Raw genomic sequence first — 21736 nt, 5'->3', positions numbered from 1 at the left:
ATTGTTGGTACAGGAGAATCATTCACTTTCATACTTGATCTTTTGACTTTTACAGCTTTTTGCTATTCAGCCATCACTGCATAATAAAAATATGAATCCTACTGTGCAAAAGTCTTACTGTGGGTTCACACCAGATGCGAGTTCAACGATTTGCGCGAGTAGATTACATACAAAGTCAATGCAAAGACATGATCAGACGCGGCCTTGCGTGGGAATGACGCGATATGGGCAGTGCGTTTGCCGCAAAAACACACGCTATTCGCCTCAAACGCGCCTTCGCGCAAGTTGAAAATATTCAACTCAAGCGAAAAATTTGCATGACACAAAGTTAAATCACACGAGTAATCTAGAGCGAGCAACGCAGTACGTTTGGTTTGTACGTAGCATTACTGTGGGTTCACACCAGATGCGAGTTCAACGATTTGCGCGAGTAGATTACATACAAAGTCAATGCAAAGAGGCGATCAGACGCGGCTTTGCGTGGGAGTGACGCGATATGGGCAGTGCGTTTGCCGCAAAAACACACGCTATTCGCCTCAAACACGCCTTCGCGCAAGTTGAAAATATTCAACTCAAGCGAAAAATTTGCATGACACAAAGTTAAATCACACGAGTAATCTAGAGCGAGCAACGCAGTACGTTTGGTTTGTACGTAGCATTACTGTGGGTTCACACCAGATGCGAGTTCAACGATTTGCGCGAGTAGATTACATACAAAGTCAATGCAAAGACATGATCAGACGCGGCTTTGCGTGGGAATGACGCGATATGGGCAGTGCGTTTGCCGCAAAAACACACGCTATTCGCCTCAAACACGCCTTCGCGCAAGTTGAAAATATTCAACTCAAGCGAAAAATTTGCATGACACAAAGTTAAATCACACAAGAAATCTATAGCGAGCAACGCAGTACGTTTGGTTTGTACGTAGCATTACTGTGGGTTCACACCAGATGCGAGTTCAACGATTTGCGCGAGTAGATTACATACAAAGTCAATGCAAAGACGTGATCAGATGCGCCTTGCGTGGGGCGATGCGAAAATATTCAACTCAAGCAAAAACTTCGCTTGACACAAAGTTAAATCACACGAGTAATCTGGAGCGAGCAATGCGATGCTACGTATTTGGTTTGTACGTAGCATTACTGTGCGTTTACACCAGCTGTAGTAGAGGGGGCAAAAACGCGTTATTCGCACGTAGTTGGACACTTGAACATTTGAGATCATGCGCTTTATTCACGCATGAAAGCCGCGCGTGAAATTCTAGTCATTCGAGAAATTCACGGGGAAATTTGCGTCATGGGAGGGGCTTCTGCGACTCCGCTGAGACTCCGCCACTTCGCTCGCTTCCTGTAATCACGTCACTACTACAGCAAGGTCCTGATTGGTTAACGCGGTGCGGAAATCGGCTGAAGTTCAGATTTTTCAACTTGCGCGCAGGATGCCTATTCGCGTCTTTGCATTGACTTAACATGTAAATCACGCGCGCTTGTCACCTCTACCACGGCTGCTGTAAACGCAGCATGAGGCCATCATCACCAGCTTTGTTGTTCTAGCAAAATTTTAATGTCCATCCATATTTATTTTCACTCTTTTCATTAAGATACAAACAGAAAATACAGGAAATATGTACACAAAATTAAAAACAAAAATTTTTGAACTAAATGTTTTCTTTAGGCATCAGTCAGTATTTAGTGTGACCTCTCTTGAAAAACACACCTTTGAGCTTTTTTGAGGAGACTGAAGTCCTGAAGTCATTTGATTAGAATTAGAAATTAGGATTTAATTTCATTTAGGTTTAAGAGATCCTGCATCTGCCTGCTATTGCTCAAGTGGAAGGGGAGTTTACCCTAAATACTTGACACTTCAGCTTATGCCTTTATACTGTTATACTGGTTGTATTCTAATAAAGAGACTGAGAAATAATTATATATGATTACTATACAATTGCAAAAATAACAAATCTAATGGTAGCATGGTGGCCTAAGACTTTTGCACAGTAGCTCTCTAAACATCTCTTTTATGAAAAAAGTTTGTGGTGTTTATTTGAGCTTGTGGACCAAATTTTGACTTGAATATTGTTTGCCAAAGAAAACGAATTCACTCTCCTAAGATGCAACTTTGAGGGTCAAAGGGTCATTCTTCTAATTAGCACCATCTTATAATGAGTATTTCGATCAATAAAATAGATTTTTACTTAATCAAGAGTTTGACTGTGTTGTCATTGCGGGCATAACCTCTTTGATTTTCTGTGCATTTCAAGTACGGAAAGTAAATACCTGACGGGCTCAAAATAATTTAAACGCATACAGCTGCATTCTGCTTTTTTTGAGTCAGCATGAATTATTGGTCCCTTCTGAACATTCTTCTGAAAAGTTCTGGTAGAAAAATGGGTCTTCAAACACTTTTTAGACTGCATTAAATCCCTCACTGAGCTTAAGATTAAACTTCAACTCTCTTTAAGCTCTCACATATGTTAGCAGAGAAGAAAATGCTTATTGTGCCATAATCTGAGTGTTCAGACTTGTTCCCATATGTTACCAGGGTCAGTAGCTGTTTCCAAACACCTCGGATGAAATATTTGTGCGGTTACTGATAACGTATTTGTTCAGTATGCTACATAAGGATCTTATAAACAAAAAGCAATTTAAGTTTCTTGCCCAGGCTGCAAGTTATTTAGTTGGAAGTCTGAATGTATTTGCAAATGACTTAGATAAAAATATTAAAAATAAATGTAAGCATTATGCAGATTATAATTACTTCACAGTATGCAATTAACATAGACAATTCTTGCAAGAAAACAAACAAAAACACAAATTTGTAAGCAGGGAATATAATAAAGTAAACGCATGAGTGATCAAGACAAAAAATACCTCAAAGAAGGTTCCTTGCTTACATCTTTTAGTGTAGAAAGGCAGTTTTCAGGCTTTTAAAAAATTATTTTAGAAGCGGGGTTATCCCCGAAATAACCCAGGGTTATGAAACCCTGCTAACGTGTATGTTACATTGTAAAATGCACCAAGGTTAGAATGTTAGCAACAGACATCGAATCAGAAACTGAAGATACCTGAATCAGATACTGTACAGTCCACTGATCAGTAGTACAGTCACAGAAACTCTGCACGCTGTGTAAACAGCCGTTTCAGCATCTGAGGGAAACCTGAAAAATGACGATGGAAAAACTCTTAAAATGAATTGAAGTAAAAAAAACTTTTTTTACTTGAATTGAAGTAAAAAAAATTGAAGTAAAAAACAGTTTTGCGTGGCGACCTGTTTTGTCCCTGATGCAGAAGCAGTCTGACACAACTTTATTTATTCAATCATGACAGTTGACGCCGCAAATATGCAAATAAGAACGTTAACTCAGGGTTCTAGTTTTATATAATCAGGAATGAAAAACATAACTGAACAAGCAGGCAATCAGTCTTTATTTACTGTACCAATTTCTTCGTTTATTTGTTTATTTATTTATTTTTTATATAATTTTCCACTTACCTAAAGGATTAATAGGAACACCATACGAATACTGTGTTTGACCCCCTTTCGCCTTCAGAACTGCCTTAATTCTATGTGGCATTGATTTAACAAGATGCTAAAAACACTCTTTAGAAATGTTGGCCCAGAAACAATGCTCAGGTAGGCCGTGGCATTTAAATGATACACAATTGGCACTAAGGGGCCTAAAGTGTGCCAAGAAAACACCCCCCACACCATTACACCACCATCACCAGCCTGCAGGGTGGTAACAAGGCATGATGGATCCATGTTCTCATTTTGTTTACGCCAAATTCTGATTCTACCATCTGAATGTCTCAACAGAAATTGAGACTCATCAGACCAGGCAACATTTTTCCAGTCTTCGACTTTCCAATTTTGGTGAGCTTGTGCAAACTGTAGTCACTTTTTCCTATTTGTATTGGAGATGAGTGGTACCCGGTGGGGTCTTCTGCTGTTGTAGCCTATCCGCCTCAAGGTTGTGGGTGTTGTGCGTGTTGTGGCTTCACAAATGCTTTGCTGCATACCTCGGTTGTAACGAGTGGTTATTTCAGTCAAAGTTGGTCATCTATTATCAGTTGGCCCATTCTCCTCTGACCTCTAGCATCAACAAGGCATTTTCTCCCACAGGACTGCCGCATACTGGATGTTTTTCCCTTTTCACACCATTCTTTGTAAACCCTAGAAATAGTTGTGCGTGAAAATCCCAGTAACTGAGCAGATTGTGAAATACTCCGACCGGCCCGTCTGGCACCAACAACCATGCCACGCTCAAAATTGGTTAAATCACCTTTCTTTCCCATTCTGACATTCAGTTTGGAGTTCAGGAAATTGTCTTGACAAGGACCACACCCCTAAATGCATTGAAGCAACTGCCTTTATAACAGTTAAACTTGGTGTACAAATATGGAACTGCAAATTTGGTTGACGGACCTGGAACTTGGTGCATTTATTGAAAAATAATGCAAACCTGTAGAAAGTCTCTAGAATGAAGCATTCAACAGCCTTGTGGTCAAAAAAAAATAAGCACCTGGGGTGTAGATGGGTTGTGTACATGTACAGGTGCCAGCGTGTGCTTGTTAAAGTGTGATGCAAGCTCCTCACAATATTACTCTGCAGTAGTGTTTCATAATGGCCTGGGCTCACACTACATCTGTCAGCCAACTTATATGAATGCAGGCAGCAAAGATAGATAGATAGATAGATAGATAGATAGATAGATAGATAGATAGATAGATAGATAGATAGATAGATAGATAGATAGATAGATAGATAGATAGATAGATAGATAGATAGATAGATAGATAGATAGATAGATGCCATCCCTGTGACAGCATTTGTATCTTTATTTCTGACAGTGTAGGGTGGATGGCAGCATAGTCTATTTTTTATAAAAATGTAAGAACAGTATTTTGTTAACATCTGGATATACCATTTGCAACATGTAATTTAAGCTCATTTTACTCACTCTGTAAGGTTACCTGTGAGGTTTGTAATTGCACGAAGGTACTTGTGTGAAGAGCTGTCCATCTATCTGTCTCTCTCTCTGTTTGCCTGCCTACCTGCCAGGCAGGATGCAGTGACAGACAACCAGTGCCAGTCTGTCTTGGGGGAGCCTCATTAAAAACATATGGAGTGCAATTACCTCAGGTCATTGCTTTTCTTATAAATTAATGTTCTGTAAACAAGAGAAACAAGACAAAAACAATCAAGAAACGCAATGCTTATTGCAGAAACAAAAGGGAAATGTTTCCATAAATTCAGTTTTGCAAAAAAGAAGATTTTGTCTTCTGAACCTTTGGATAGGGCAGGCTGTGATTTCTGTAAGGTGTAAGGTTCAGGATTTTTGGTAGGCAGCTGTTGGCTTTTACAGAGCATTTCACATTATTGCATTATGGATTTGACCTTGACAGACCTAAAGTTATTAGCTGTGTTTTCTGTAACAAAGCCATACATCTTGTTAACTGCTTATACACTGCATCCAGCAGGGGCGTTGCACAAGATCTCGGGCCCTATGCATAGGCAGTCCTGATGGGCCCCCATGCACCACCCCCATAATGTATTCCAAACTTTTTAAGGGCCCTCTCTTCCTTTGGGGCCCTGGTAATCAGTACTGGTTTTACCACCAGTCCGACGCCCCTGGCATCCAGATCCCAAATGAAGAAAATCTCCTTAGGTACTGAAAGTTGTATATTTTATTGTATTGTATATTTTGCAGTGTATTTTCACTACATGTATCTATTTGGCAAATGCCTTTAAGCTACTAACAGTCTCTTTAAAGTACATTTTATGTTTGTCCCCTTGGACCGAACCCATAACCTTTGCACTGCTAATGCAGGGCTCTACCAGTTGAAATACAGGAACATGAATTTTATATTTAAATATTTGGAAATCCACACACTGTATCAGCTCAAAAAACATATAATATTTTCAGTTTCGTAGATGCATTGAAATCTCACACAAATTGGCAATTTGATGGCCTCTAATCACTAATTATTATTATTTGAATTAATTCATTAAGAGTATTATTAAATTATTATAAAATTACAAATGCAATAATTTTACATTTACAATATTCCGACAGTCTAGGCTTATTTGAACTTTTGGAGAAAACATTGAAAAAAAGAGAAAAAATACACCAATACCCAATATCTGTGTCTCTATTTTCTACCCAGGTAAACTCATCCTCTTTATTTTTTGTACCTTGATCTTCAATTTTATATTCTCTAAGTGTTCATTGGCTTTTGAAAGTCTAAGAAGAGAGCAACTTCAAAGAGGTTTTTAAATAATTATGAAGGTTGGAACCGAAAATGAACATGGTGCCATATAGCGTGTCAAATGGCATTTTTTTTAACCAGATGTTCCACGGTTTCTATTTTAAGTTCAAGCAGAGAATCAATGTGCTGATTCTGTCACATCAGTCCTGATGTGAATGCGTCTCATACGTGTGCAGCTCAGCAGTACAGTGAAGTCACTGGAGTGCGCGCTTTACCTGCGGAGCGCGGAGACAGAGGTGCGCGCATCAGAGAGGAGGAGGGCGCAACAGCGCTTAAATACCGGAGACATCACAAATCCAGAATCACAGCATCACCCTGCAAACATCAGCAACTGAAACACGGCAAAAAATATGGCAAACGCTTACCTTCAAGGAGTAGAAATCTCCGCTTCACAGTTCCTGGATATTTTCCATCATTATGACAACGATGGTAATTGCTTTCCTTATATTGTGGATTTCATGAAGTAAAGAATTTTTGAGGAAGAACGATTCGGGAATATTTTGACAGCTCGTTTATTAAAGTTTGTTTATATTAGTTTGTCTAATGAATACGCGAGCTAGCTGACGTGCAATAACCTGTGAGGACTTGGGCAAAAGAAAGATTGTTAACTCGTTTCAGATTTTTTTGTCATCTTCTGTGAAATGAAAGTTTGCTGTGTCATTGATTTGGGCTGTGAATGCTCTCAGGTAATGGATATATCGAGGGTAAGGAGTTGCAGAATTTTATCAAAGAACTTCAACAAGCACGAAAACAAGCCGGATTGGTGAGTAACACAGTTTTGATGTTGGTATCATGATTTCTGAAATTAGGCTATAGGTGTAAATTCTAAGCTGTTGTGCTTTATTACCACTAATTCGAGTAAATGATAATAATATATTTATAGCAGTAATAATTAGCAGAACATATTAAGAGAAATATTAAATGAAAATGAGGAGCAGAATATGCTATATTTATCAGTTTCAGTCCTCAAAACGTGTGCAAGGATCTCATTTTTGTTCAGTACAATGAATGGCGCAGTTACTACAGTGCTGTCACTGTGTAACCTTTTTGTAAGGCATTACAGTACTTCCTAATTTTAGTTACTTTATGCATAAGCATTTATAACAATGTGATTGATTTCTCCTATTTAAGACATGAGGAAGCAATTTGTTGTCAGATGTGTAAACAGCAGTGAAAGAGGATGAATGAAAGAGACAAACACACCAGAGTCAGTCTGTCCCGCATCTGTCACATCTGCTGTTGGATCGTATGCTAAATAGAGGATACTTGTTTGTTGTACAATAACTCAGCAACCTATTGTAGTTGCAATTGCAAAATAATGAATTTACATAAAAAGCAAGCAACATTCATGGGGCACATTGCCAAACAGACGCTGAAAGATTTATAATGATTTGTAATGAATATCTCTATAATTGATTTTTTTTTTTACTATTCATTATTAAGTTTAGTAATTTGTCATGTGGGAGATGCTGTCATCCACAGGAGCATAAAATATAGCACTTACAGAGAAAATTTGCTGGAGAAACCTGAGAACAAATGCTTTGCTGAAGGTCACAGCACATGAAATAATGATAGCGAATCAATGCAGCTAACTTGAACTAGTAACATTCACATTCACTGATCTTAAGGATTGGATGGGACAAAAACTGAGTTTCGAAAATCATTATCAATCTATCACCAATCTGAATATTGGGTTGTGCAGGGTTATGGTCAGGGTTTAAATTGGGCCGGGGCCGTCCGGGGCTGAGCCCCGGCACATAGGATGAAGGTTCTCCGCAGTCCTCCTCCTCTCTGCTCGTGCCAGTGTGCCCGCCATGTCACTCATATCCTTACAATATGCTAACTTGAAAACACTAAATATAACAATAAAATAATGTTTTTTTGATTATACAAACCAGATATTGTATTTACTAGCTGGTGGTGGCCTAAGATCAGCATAAGGAATATATGGCTAATTTATAAGACATGTGGCTAATATGTTGTACCTTTTTTTACGTCTACGTCACTACGCATTTACGTTAGGTCGCGCTGGCCGGCGTATCACATGACCGGATATAGACGAGAAGTTGTGGTTTAAAAATGCATATTTTGTATTTTTCTTGTCAAAAATGACAATCGTTTTGCTAGATAAGACCCTAATGCCTTGTTTGGGATCATTTATAGTCCTTTGAAACTCCGTTGAAAAAAACTGGTAAGTGTTGAGTATTAAATGTTGGGCTCTATTAAAGTCCATTAAAATGAGAAAAATCCTGCAATGTTTTCCTCAAAAAACATAATCAACATTTTGGACGACATGGTGGTGAGTAAATTATCTGGATTTTACCTTTAAGAAAATGGACTATTCCTTTAAATGAGTCTTTTTATGCCTAGAATTAGTCAAGCAGGTTGTATGATTCTTATAGCTTCCTTTTCAGAACATTTGATCAATTGTGCATGATGACATGTGCAACAAATCCATATAGGGTGTCAGACTCATAGATTTGCAACATTTAATGCAAGTTCAGGTGCGATTTTGGGTCAACCTCTGGAACAGCGTCAAATCTAAAACTTATCAGAGGTCCAGGATGTCACTGAAACACACCAGTGGCTTTGCTGTCATCAGTATTGAACATTTTACCCACTGTACACCCCCACCACATAACAAATCCCAATTTAACCCCTGGTTATGCCCCTACGACACTACTCTGATCCAGTGGCATTGTTTTATTGAGATCCCTGTGTCAATGATTTTACGACCATAAGGTGTAAGGATGAGGTGATGAACAGAAATGAGAGAATCAACCTCGGGTTACTTTCTTACCGATATTCAGTTCAAGCATTTAATTCAAGCATTACTTCTGTGTAATTTACATTTGTCCATGTGCTCCCACCTTGGCTCAATTCAATTTTAACAAGACATGAAGCAGTGCACATTTTTTGCTTACAAGTGTGATTTTGCAGGATATGATAAATGCTAAAGGGGGGCATGCAGGAAATGTGTTTTGCTGTATGTGTTTCCTGCTACACTGTGAAAAATCGTATGTGACAGTATGTAACAGAACTGGAAGTCATACACAGAGAAACACACACACACACACACACACACACACACACGCACGCACGCACGCACGCACGCACGCACGCACGCACGCACGCACGCACGCACGCACGCACGCACGCACACACACACACACACACACACACACACACACACACACACACACACACACACACACACAAACACACACACGACTGTCAACACTGTAACTCTACCTAGGTAACAGATTTTGACAGTAACAGAATTGACCCTGACTAATTTGGACAACAGGAAATAATGACTTCCCAAACTATTTCAAGCTTTCCAACTATAAGACACTTTTGTACAGAAAATATTATTATATTGTTATGACCTATAAAATGTTTTAATCCATGACAATGATTTCCAAATTATTACAATACTTAAAGGGACACTCCACCTTTCTTGAAAATATACCCATTTTCCAGCTCCCCCAGAGTCAAACACCTGATTTCCACCATTCTGGAATCCATCCAGCCGATCTCCGGGTCCGGCGCCACCACTTTTAGCATAGCTTAGCATAATCCATTGAATCTGATTAGACCATTAGCATTGCACTAAAAAAATAACCAAAGAGTTTCAATATTTTTCCAATTTAAAACTTGACTCTTCTGTAGTTACATCGTGTACTAAGACCGACAGAAAATTAAAAGTTGCGATTTTCTAGGCAAATATGTCTAGGAACTATACTCTTGTTCTGGCATAATAATCAAGGGCTTTGCTGATGTAACATGACTGCAGGAGGCGCAATGTCAATGATATTACAGAAGAGTCAAGTCTTAAATAAGAAAAATATCAAAACTCCTTGGCCATTTTCTAGCGCGATGCCAATGGTCCAATCAGATTCAACGGACCGTGCCAAGCCAGGCCAAAAGTAAAAGCGCCAGACCCGGAGATTAGCTGAATAGATTCCAAAACGGTAAATATCAAATGTTTAACTCTAGGGAAGCTGGAAAATTAGCATATTTAAAAAAAAGTGGAATGTCCCTTTAAAAATATAACCATTTGAAAGAGCAGAAAAAAAAATGACTTTAGACACTAAATGTACCAGCAATTACATAACCACCCATAAAATAAATAGTCTAACCCCTAAAAGTGAATATTTAAGGTTAATAAAGACCTGTTTACAAAACACTGTTAGGATTTGCTGAGAAATAAAGTAAAAGTAAATACAAATTAAATTAAATGACTCATAAACTCTCCAAGAGTATAAATGTATAATTCATTCATGCCGCAATGCATTCTGGGAGCTTGCAATTTGTTAACAGCAAACAAAACAATCAATACTAAATACAGTTTGTTCAGACAACCCCGTAGAGTAATTGAGATAACAGTGCGAATGATAATATTGTTTATGTACATTAGATTCAAATTAATTCATAGTTCTTGAATCACCCAAGATGCCCTGTTACCTGAGATGATTCTGCCATATGTGTGAAGTGCAGAATGAAAACACAATCAGCACTGTGCAATGAGGGCTGAAGATAACAGCATGTGTAATTGTCTTTGCGGATTGGATTTCTTACACATCAGCGGCTTCCTGAGGAAAAAAACAAATCAACCAAAAACTTTTGTAGTAAATGTAGTGTAACAGCAGGACGCTGTGCTCTTTTAGAACGCTTGAAAGTTAAAGAATATCTCAGTATGAGGACTGCCTGTTTATTGAATATTTTTCCCCCGCAGGAACTAACAGACAAAATGAAGGCCTTTGTGGAGAAATATGAACAAAATGCTGATGGGAAAATAGGTATCGTTGAGGTAAGAAACCTGTATGTCAACTGGAAGAGAGCATTGTGCTAGCAACGCAAAGGTTATGGGTTTAAAACCCAGAGAACACACTAAAAAACTCTGTTAGTCCATATGAGGTCTTGACTGTGAAAACCCAGCTAAAGTTATTTTTACTGTTTTCCAAATAAAATCATCTTTAGTAATGTATACATTCTGTGAAAATATACCCTTGATATCTTTAATATTATTGACTGAGGTTGTGAAATCAATGACTGAAATCAAAGTTTGATGCTTCTAATCTCCAAATGGGATTATGAGACTTTAGCCTGGATTTCACAGACAGAGTCACAAATGTTGAATTTTATGTAGATATACATAAGATAAATCTCAATGCTATGGTGATTTTCCAAAAGTCTTGCTGGATAGAGGCACTAAAGCCTTGAATAACATAAAAAAATACATTCAACAAGAGACTAAGGCTGGCGACACACGTGAAGATTTTAAGCTGGATTTGCACCCTCGACGATCAAAAGGGGGCTTGACCCGATTAGTGTTTTTACCATAGCAATTTTTTGTTCAGAAATTAGATTTCATAAAAGTCTAGTCTAAAAATGGCATAGCAACCTGTTGCAAAAAAAAGTACAAAAAATTGAGAAATTGAGAAACGTGACCTTAGAATCGAAAATGTAATCGAATCGAGGATTTGGAGAATCGTGACACCCCTGTGTGGTCTTGCGGTCTGGTCGAATCATCCAGTGTGTGCGTTCTGAGGATTATATTGTTAAAAATCGTTTTACAATGTCCCCATGTCTGTGTTTTCCCATGGATTTAAAAAAGTTTAAGACGTAAATATTGTGTCCCACACTCTAAAAACAAACAGTGCTAAATAGCCCCAAAAGTGGTTCACTGGCTTGTAATCATAGGGGAAACATTTTAAGTGCTATATACTGTAGCACCTAGGGATAGCAGCTGCGTAGAACCCTATAATGCTATATAGAACCATATTTGGTGCTATAGTGGTGCTATATCACCCCTGTATGGTTCTTCATAGGTGTTATATAGCACTAAAAATGGTTCCCTATGATTACGAGCTTTTAGTGCTATTTAGCACCAATTGTTTTTAGAGTGCAGGCCTAAATGTATGCCACACAAACTACTTTTGAGGCCACATTTGACCATCATTCCTGAAAAAAGCATTGCCTAGTAAGAAAGTGCAGATGGATTTTTGAAAATCTGTGCAGCTGTCCATAGGTCTCTTGGGAGGATCTTGTTAAAAGATGTTATCTATGCATGGATACCCTCAGATTCAATACTTTTTTTAGACATTTTATAAACTGACTTCTCTTCATAGCTGACACTGTTAACCTCTTACCTAGACTCCTAGAAAATGTTGCATTGTTTTAACCCATAGTTGGGTAACAACAACCCAGCACAGGGTTATTATAACCCAACAGATAGGGATTGTCCATATATGATCCAACTATGGAAACAACCCAGCATTTTAGAGTGTATGAATTAATGCATATTACATTTAATTATTGGATTATACATTTAATTGACATGACAGAAATGTTTTATACCAGTGGTTCTCAAACTTTTTCAGTGTGTGGCCCCCCTTGTGTACGGTGCATTCTTTCGCGGCCCCCCGAAAGAAAATGTATGACAAAACAGTTCTAAAATGTAATATTTTAATTAAACAAGACATATTAAATTATACCTAGTAGTGCTGTTGGGTAGTTGGCTTATTCTTTTTTAGGTTTAATTACACAGAATTCATGATAAATGAATGTATTTTCTAAAATGTCATAAAACTGAGGCCCCCCTGGCACCATGTCGCGGTCCCCCTTTGGGCCTTGGCCCCCAGTTTGAGAACCACTGTTTTATACAGTATGTTGATCTGATGAATTTCTTTATCATTTCTTGCAGTTGGTACAAATACTACCCACAGAAGAAAACTTCTTGCTATTTTTCAGACAACAGCTAAAGTCTTGTGCAGAATTTATGGAGGTACACAATGTTTTTAGTGAAATATAAAAACATGAAAAAGTTTCACCTGAAAATGATTATATTTTGAAATTACAACCATATACACTGTTACTGCACAGAGCAATATTTACAGCTGGACATGACAGCATTTTAAGAGTTTCGTTGCAAAACGAGATAACCACCGTTTTTTTAATTGTTCAGAAATCTCGTTTTTTGGTTGTGCATTGCAATTAATTTCAATGCAACTGCAGTTGGTTTGTTTTGATTTAAACCTTCAGAACTTAAGAAATACAGCTAAGTAGCACCATAAAACAAAATAATAACATGATAGCATAATAATAAACATGTTTTGACAAAAATGTTAAAAAATGGATTTATCTCGTTTGGCAACGAAACTCTTCATTTACAGTATGCTAATATAGTGCCAAATGAATGCTAAGGATGAGCTATATATTTTTTGTGATGTCATATCCTGCTTATTTTTTTCTTTTTCAGGCCTGGAGAAATTATGATGCTGATCACAGTGGATACATTGAAGCGGATGAACTTAAGGTTATAAATGTTTAAACATTCAAACGATTTGAGGACAGTATAAAAAATTCCTTCATTTTTATCATTTATAGCAAATTCTCACTAGTCAAGACACTTGCAATTAATTGTAATTTCAAGTTGATTAAACTTACAAGTTTTAATTGCAACAAGTGATTTTTACAGTGTGTTAAAAAAGACAATTAACTCCTCCTATTTAACTTTATTTGGAATAAATAAAAAATGTAAGGTTTACCATTTAGCTTAACAAGTCAAATCACTTATCTCTAAAGTAAACATGGCAATTTTACAAAAACCACCCCAACGACAGAAAAGGTACAGGTTTGTCCTTTTTTTCTGACAGTGTAAAATTTGTATAAAGTTATGCTGTGTTTTTTAGAACTTTTTGAAAGATCTGCTTCAGAAGGCCAAAAAACCATATGATGAGAAGAAATTAGAGGAATATACACAGACTACGGTAAGAGAGCTAGTAATCTAACCATCTGTATTTGATGCCACATTGGAGAGCTTCATCATTTTAAGAGAAGGTATGTTTTAATGTTTCAGCTTAAGATTTTCGATTCAAATAAAGATGGGAAATTATGTCTGTCAGAAATGGCAAGGTTAGTACCTTTGCAATTTTATCATAAATATGTATTACTGGCTTTTAACTTTGAGACGATAAAAGGAAATTATCCATTATTTTTAAACAGGCTGCTACCAGACCCAGAGAATTTTCTACTAAAATTTCAGGTTTGTCTCCTTCAATTCAGTCAAATTCTTTCTGAACTTACCCACCCAAACTGAACAAGCTGTTTACCTCTTTTCATCAGGGTGTAAAAATGGCCAGAAAAGAGTTCAACAAGATTTTTGAGTTTTATGACCAGGTAAGTACCCATTAGGATCTTTGCAAGTCCATTAACCTTAAAATAGGCACAATGAGTTTCAAACCCAGTCCTGGTAGGTTTTATGCACAACTAAAAAAGCCCATATCAGCCACAGTATCTGTATTTGTGAAAGCAGCCATTAGTATGCAAAGAGAATACTTTGTCAGGATATCACCTCCAACACAATTGATGCATTTGGTCCAGGCTCAATTGTAATCTATTACAGTGTCCATGAATGGAGCGAATTCTTCACTGTTCATGACAGTACCCCTGATCTATCTGATCTAGCTTGGCAGGTTGAGGTTGCAAACTCACAAGAAGATAGTCTCAAACATTCGTCTTTAGAAAATACAGAACGGTTTTGATGCATTACAAAAGACAATATGCATAAATATTGAAGGCATTTTGTAACAGACACCCTAGCCTGGTTTCCATCACAGATTTGTGCAAACATTTTGCATTATTTTCTAAATGTAGATGCCTTTGATGATGCCTTTTTCCATTCACCGACTTAAATGTAATTTTTGTAAAATCATGGCGACGAATGATAGATTGAACCATAAATGTAAAACACTGTTTCAGTTGCTGTTTTGGTTTATACTGGTGTATTTGGTGCAGATCATGGGAACAAAATGTTTACCTACTGTAAAAAAATTCCGTAGAAATTTGCAGCTGGGTTGCCGGTAGATTTAAATTTATGTTTTTTCCTGGCAACATTTTGTTCAAAGTTAAATGAACATTAAACATTTACAAGTCTTTGTCTTTACAGGGTAAAACTAAAAAAACAGCATCAAGCAAAACATTCTGGGAAACAAAATCTGAAGCAAAAACAGAAAAAGGTTGATGATGATTTCTGGTTCCCAGAATGCTTTGCATGAGGCTGTTATTGTATAGTTTTACTCTGTAAAGATAAAGACTTGTTAATATTTAAAATTTATTTAACTTTGAACAAACTCTTGCCATTAAATAACATAAATTTAAATCTACGGTAAATTACAGGCAACCCAGCTGCAATAACATTGTAATTTCTACAAATTTTTTTTACAGTGAACTAATGAGATAGTTTATATAAATTTGTCAATTTCTTTATTCAGACCTGCATGATGTTATTTATATTATCTTTATTAATATCCAATCAGAAAGCGAGATGATCATGGTGCAGTACAAAGTGAAGTTGATGTGGAAAGTGAAAATTGTGAAATTTCACAAAATGAAAATTCTTCCTGCATATCATCCACCATGCTTATTCTGAAGTCTCGCGAGATTTCGTGAGATTTCCTGTGTTCACAGTCGAGACTCTGGTTGAAAAACGGTTAAATCTAGGATTTTTTAATCTCTTGGTCTATCAAATTTTGAAAATCTTATAAAATGTAAAAATTATTTTGGTGTGTACCCAGATTACTTTACCCAGAAGGATCTCATCTAGCCCACGTTCACATACAGATTTAGTATACTGTCTGGTCCTTATACAAACCTATGGCATATATGGGTGATTCTCACGAAACCATTGAAACACCACGGCACTAATGATTTTAGCTTTAAAATGTGTAATATAGTAACATTAAAAAGCATCAGAATTAACACAATACTGTGTTCTACCTTGCACAATGTGTGATTTCAACATAAGAATTTATAATTGGAAATTTTATCTCATTTTCTGCTGAAATTCTCATTACCGCAATGTGTCCGGCTGTGTTTGAACATGCGTTATGTTGTAATTTAATCAAATTAACACAAAAATATTAAGAAAAAAAATAAATGGATGTTTTGCTAGACTACTTTAGATGACAGAAAAAATATTTACTGAATATTCATGTATAATAATAATGAAGAAAAATTAGGAAAATGATGTGTCCATGCCTGATGTTCTCATCCTCCGCAACACTTTTTGAGAACAGTTTAAGCACACATACAGAATTTTAATAAAGTTTGATTTTGAGTGACCAAGCACATGGACCAGTTACTTCAAGATGGCTACTATGTAAGATCATTTTTTTACAGTTAATTTGAAATATTGTCTTGTCAGAATGCTCACACGGCATTTTGATTATCATTACCGCAACAGATGCTTATTAAATGTTTAAAAATTAAAAATTTAATTAATAGAGGCATAATACTTTGATTTTAAATGCATGTGCAGAATCTCCAAATTATGTTCTTTCAGGTTTGTCATGTCATTTTGAAAATATGTCAGTGTTGATGTTTTCTGACTGTTGCGGTAATGAGATTTTTTAGGACTAATTTTTTAAATTATGTTACAAAAAGTGTTAAATGATGAGTAAAAGTTTTTAAATTAATGTTCCCATTTACTCCAGACTTTGTTTTTCAATGTCTGGTGGGAAAAAAGTAAATTTAAGCAATTTTTTACATTTTCATGCTTGACATTTTTAAAACCAAGTTTTCGTGAGAATCACCCATATGGAATGGACTATAGTACAGTTTTATTTCACTATTTCGTTAAACCTATTGAAAGGTAACTCATGAAGTATAATGTCTTATTAAAGACATCTCAATGTTTCAAATCATCTGAAGGGTGAAGTTACAGGCCTAGTTTCTCTGGCTATTATTTCTTCTGAAGACCAAATGAGCACCCTGAGACCCAGCATGTCATTGCATTGACTGTGCAAAACCGATCCTCAATGCCCTAATTTTCAATCTCTCCCGTGAGAACGTTGCATGAGGCGTCACTAATGTCCTAGCAGGGAATATGGGAAATGACGGTAAAGTGGCATGACGCCGAGTTTCCTCGGCTGCTGTCACATATGTCTGCTTGTTAATGCTCACCCTGCTCTTCACCTCTCGCAGGACAGAAACGGTTACATGGATGAAAATGAGCTTGATGCCCTTCTCAAAGATCTTTGCGAGAAAAACAGCAAGGTAAGCCAATTATTTTTGAGGTTTCGCACCTATTTTTCTGAGACGAGACAAACAGTGGTTATATATTTGGAATCTCACTTGGAGCCGTTGCGTAAGCTTGTGTTTCTAGAAGTAGCCACATAATAGCATAATAATACAGGTTGCAAATCAAATCTCCTGCTGTTTACGTGGGCTATGCATGCAAATTTGCAATTTTAGAGGCGGCTAGGGAAATAACTGTTATGTTATTTAATATTATTAAATAACATATTATAATAAATAACATATTATTGATGACTATCATTATTTTAATATTTTAGGTACAATACACTCACTCTCAAAAATAAAGCTACAAAAGCTGTGAGTGGGGCGGTGCCCCACTTTAGGTACACCTTTGTACCTAAAGGGCGTAAATTAGTACCTCAAAGGTACATATTATGGCGCTTTTCCATTGCATGGTACCCCATGGTTTGGTTTGGGTCAGGTTGGGTCAGTTCACCTCGCTTTGGCTTGAAGTTTAGTAACACTTCGGAGTGGGAGGGATTATAGGCGTGTCATTATATTTGCGCTGCCTACTGCTATGATCATATAAGTGAGAGCGTCGTTGTGCAAACCCATACATTCATTTATTTCTCAGTCCTCCACAAAATTAAAATTGACCATCACAAATTTTTTGCACATCGCATTTATCACTACCTCTGTCTCACATGACAGTTTCTGTACGAAAACCCAAGGCGTCAGTCGACGCGCTCTGCTTAACCCTTATTTAAGTTGCATTTAAGCATATATGCGGACGTGCGCGTCTCAAATGTGCCGCCACAAACTGGAAGTCTGAAAAAAAACTGTTATGGTGTTCCTGATTCTCAAACTGTGGATGTTTTTCCTCGCTAAAAGAGAGTTTGGGAACTTACAGCAAAGCACAGATGACAACAGGTTTACTCGAAACAGCGCAAGCTAGCATGAAGGTAAAGCTAATCTTTTAAATTATAGCGATGACGCTGGTAGTGACGATTCTCTCAGACCAATCAGTGATCTGGAGTGTTTTCGCGTCACGTTTTCGTATCAGCTCGAGTCACTTGGAACCCCAGCCGAGGTGGTACTAAATAAAGTATCGGGTACTACGTTCTGCACCCAGTGGAAAAGCCTCAAAAAGTAAGCTGACCCAACCCATACCAATCCGTGGGGTACTATGCAATGGAAAAGCGCCATTATTAGAACCTTTTTAAAGGGTACCGCCCCACTGATGCCTTTTGTACCTTTTTCTAACAGGTCAGATGAAGGTCAATTGACAACCACAGATACTGTCCTGCTGTGAGGTTTTAAACCCGATACCTTCTAATTTCTTTATTTTCTCCAACAGGTGCTAGAAGTCAACAAAATCCCGATATATAAAAGCGCCATCATGGCTCTGTCCGATGGAGGAAAGCTGTACAGAACAGAATTAGCGCTGGTGTTGTGTGCAGAGGAGATGTGAAGCCCACCACAATACCCCCGCCTCTCATACCATCCTAGAACCACACCCACTGTCCATCTGTGACGTTTAAAGCAGCTAGATCGTATGCACATTTCATTGACCTTTAACACTTCACATAGACCCACAAGCAGTGACTCATCATTTTCGATTTGTTGTTTCTATACGGTTTCTATAAGTGTACAGATTTTTTTATGACGACACAAATACGAAACTTATGAACCGCACCATGCACACCACAGACATGAAACATCTTTAACAAAGAGGAAACACAGTAACAATTGCCATACGTACTTTTAATATCAAAAATTTATGCCAAGAGCCAATAATGAGTATTCTTAATAATAATTGATTTATCTTACGACATCGTAGCCGAAAGCAATAATGTCACACAGAATGACGATTAACATGGCCTCTTGATGGGATTTGTTTTAAACTTGAAATGGCTACATTTACTTTTGCGATGCATGTTTGTAGATGCCAGTTCCTGCTGTTGAGGCATTTACACTGGTCTACAAGGAGATAGAAATAAAAATAGCTAAATTTGACTAGAATTGGGCCAATAATAAAGGAAAATTAAGTCCTGGGTGTTAATTGGCTACAGTTTCCAAGATACAGCTTCAGGTCAAAAATGCATCAACATATTGTCCGCTTATAAGTTTTATAATTTTTCATGTAACTTTTCATGCTTTTTTCATGAAAAACTGACCGAATTGTTTCAAAGAAAAAAATATCACGTGACTGTTCCTTGGAAATGTTAGGCAATGTATGATGCGTAGATCTGGCCAAGAAAAAAAGTTTCCTCACAATTAAAGACCAATCTTAAAGTGAAGATACATTTATAAAGTTTCATATGGTACCATTTTCATTATTTTACTGTACTTTGTCGAGAGGTTACGAGGCATCATGATCATCATCTGACACACCCCTCCCTCCCTTGTAGGCAGATATACCCGCCGGGGTATAGATAATTAGAAATCTTTATCGTGAAGTATCTTGAAAACTTTAGCCAAACAGCACCTTTATTACCCGTTTTCTAATTTATCTAATCAAAATATGTTAATTAAGACACTTTATTTTGGAGGTCAATAGTTTAACACAATTTGTAGACCAGTGCCGATTGTAATGCATCGCCCCAGTCCTGTCTCTGACCTTATTTTGCACTGTTAAATGACATGCTCTTCTATGCTGAACACCATAGACACTGTGTAAGAAAATATTAAACTTACTGAACGACTGGCTACCTAAAAATTCATTTGTGTGTGTTACTGTGCATAATATATGTTTTTCCTTCTGTAAACACAGATCAGTTCAGTATAACAGCATCACAACCCTGATTCATGTTAGTTTGTTCAGTAAATAAAATCATACTCCAGTGTATGATTAAAACGATCTTATCTGGAAAATTTAAGAGCTGACCTTCGGACCTTCAGTCACATTTTGTATAGCTTTGCAAGATCTTGGGTAACACTTTACTTGAAAGGGGTGTTCATAAGACTGACATGACACCTTCATAATTATAATATGACACGTGTCATGAACATGAAGGAGATTTTATGCTCATTTATGACAACTGTCATTAAGTGTCATTAATTCAAATAGGTCATTTTTAATGCAAAGATGAGATTGTTTGAGATGTCTTTGTTATGACAACTCGACATAAACCAAGACATCATAACTTGTCATAAATCTGTCATAAACATGACATAGCAGAATAATGATCAAACTTTTAAAACAAACTAGCTTTATGCATTTAACATAACATTAAATTGTCATTAAGTTTTCATACTCTGTCATACAGTTCTACAACAGCATCATAAACACCCCTCTTGACCTCAACCACAGTGGCACAAATTGAACTTGTCATTAAAATGTCAATCAGCGTCAACACTATGTCAAATAATTTTAAATACCTTAACAAAATGCAACAGACACGTCAAAATATTATACTTAACTTTATGTATGTGCACAATACATAAAAAACTGACAACTAACAGAACTTGTTCTTCCTCACACAGAGGGTTCTGAAATTTTCTGACATAGAAGAATTTTTTTTTTATCAATTTAATTTAATGTAATTAACTTTGCAGCAATATGGACCCAACGCTACATGGCTTAACCCATCATTGTACTGTTTTCATTTAATTTTAGGTGAATCTGTCTCCAAATGCAATAAAGTATAATTTTATCAATCTTAATTATTATTGAATTATTGATTTTATTTGTGAAACACATGGAGAAAAACTTAAAAAAAAAAACATTATGAACTGAAGAATATTCATGATATTGTTATAAAACTATTTAACAGAGTATTAACACTTAATGACATTCCAATAACACATTATATATGAAGAGTTTGGTTTCAAAACGCAACAAACGCCATTTATGAAAAAAATGAGTTACTGCCAGAATCAGTATTATATCAGGTCAGTATTATAAAGTAAATTCTTAATTTTATGCAAAATCCAATTTCCGCAGTGTTATTCTGTCATCTTTTCTCCCTTTTTTCCCAAAATGCAATAAATGCCACTCCCCCTTTTCTACAGAATGCCATAATCCACTCCTCCACAGATTACAGCGCACCTCACGCAATGTAAACAAAGAATGGCGGCGCGTTGAGTACACGGAATCCTAGTTTTCCTCATCTACTATGTACTTCGTGATCACCAAACAAACAAAAACAAAATAATACTTTGATAGCATTGATAAACCTGTGATAGTTTTCTGTGACGGGAAAGAAACGTAAGCCATCAACATCTAATAATTTACGCAAAGGAACTCGGGAGACCGGTGCTTGTTTGGCCGGGCCGACAGCATCAAGTTACTGTCATGATAACACATTGACCCCAGGGGATCTTATGAAAAACTTTCCATAATTTTACTCAAAGTCAACGAAAATCGAGCAGGACCAAAACATTTTACAGCTGATCGCTTTGAAAAACGTTAAGCGACGACG

At 36.9% G+C, this 21736-nt stretch overlaps 1 protein-coding gene across 1 annotated transcript; it reads left to right on the top strand.

Annotated features, from left to right (window-relative positions):
• The first annotated feature begins 5654 nt into the window (after window positions 1-5654).
• calb1 (calbindin 1) lies at window positions 5655-20035 on the top strand. The gene is made up of 11 exons (XM_073872316.1): window positions 5655-6698; window positions 6956-7032; window positions 11008-11082; window positions 12979-13059; window positions 13534-13590; window positions 13967-14044; window positions 14134-14189; window positions 14280-14319; window positions 14400-14453; window positions 17259-17330; window positions 18670-20035. The coding sequence occupies exons 1-11, from the start codon at window positions 6620-6622 to the stop codon at window positions 18781-18783; spliced, it is 783 nt and encodes a 260-aa protein (XP_073728417.1). The 5' UTR covers window positions 5655-6619; the 3' UTR covers window positions 18784-20035.
• Window positions 20036-21736: the final 1701 nt, after the last annotated feature.

Source organism: Misgurnus anguillicaudatus, chromosome 10 (assembly GCF_027580225.2).
Source record: "Misgurnus anguillicaudatus chromosome 10, ASM2758022v2, whole genome shotgun sequence".
Lineage (NCBI taxonomy): Eukaryota > Metazoa > Chordata > Actinopteri > Cypriniformes > Cobitidae > Misgurnus > Misgurnus anguillicaudatus.
The sequence above is the reverse complement of the archived record's forward strand: the minus strand, read 5'-3'. Positions and strand labels throughout refer to the sequence as shown.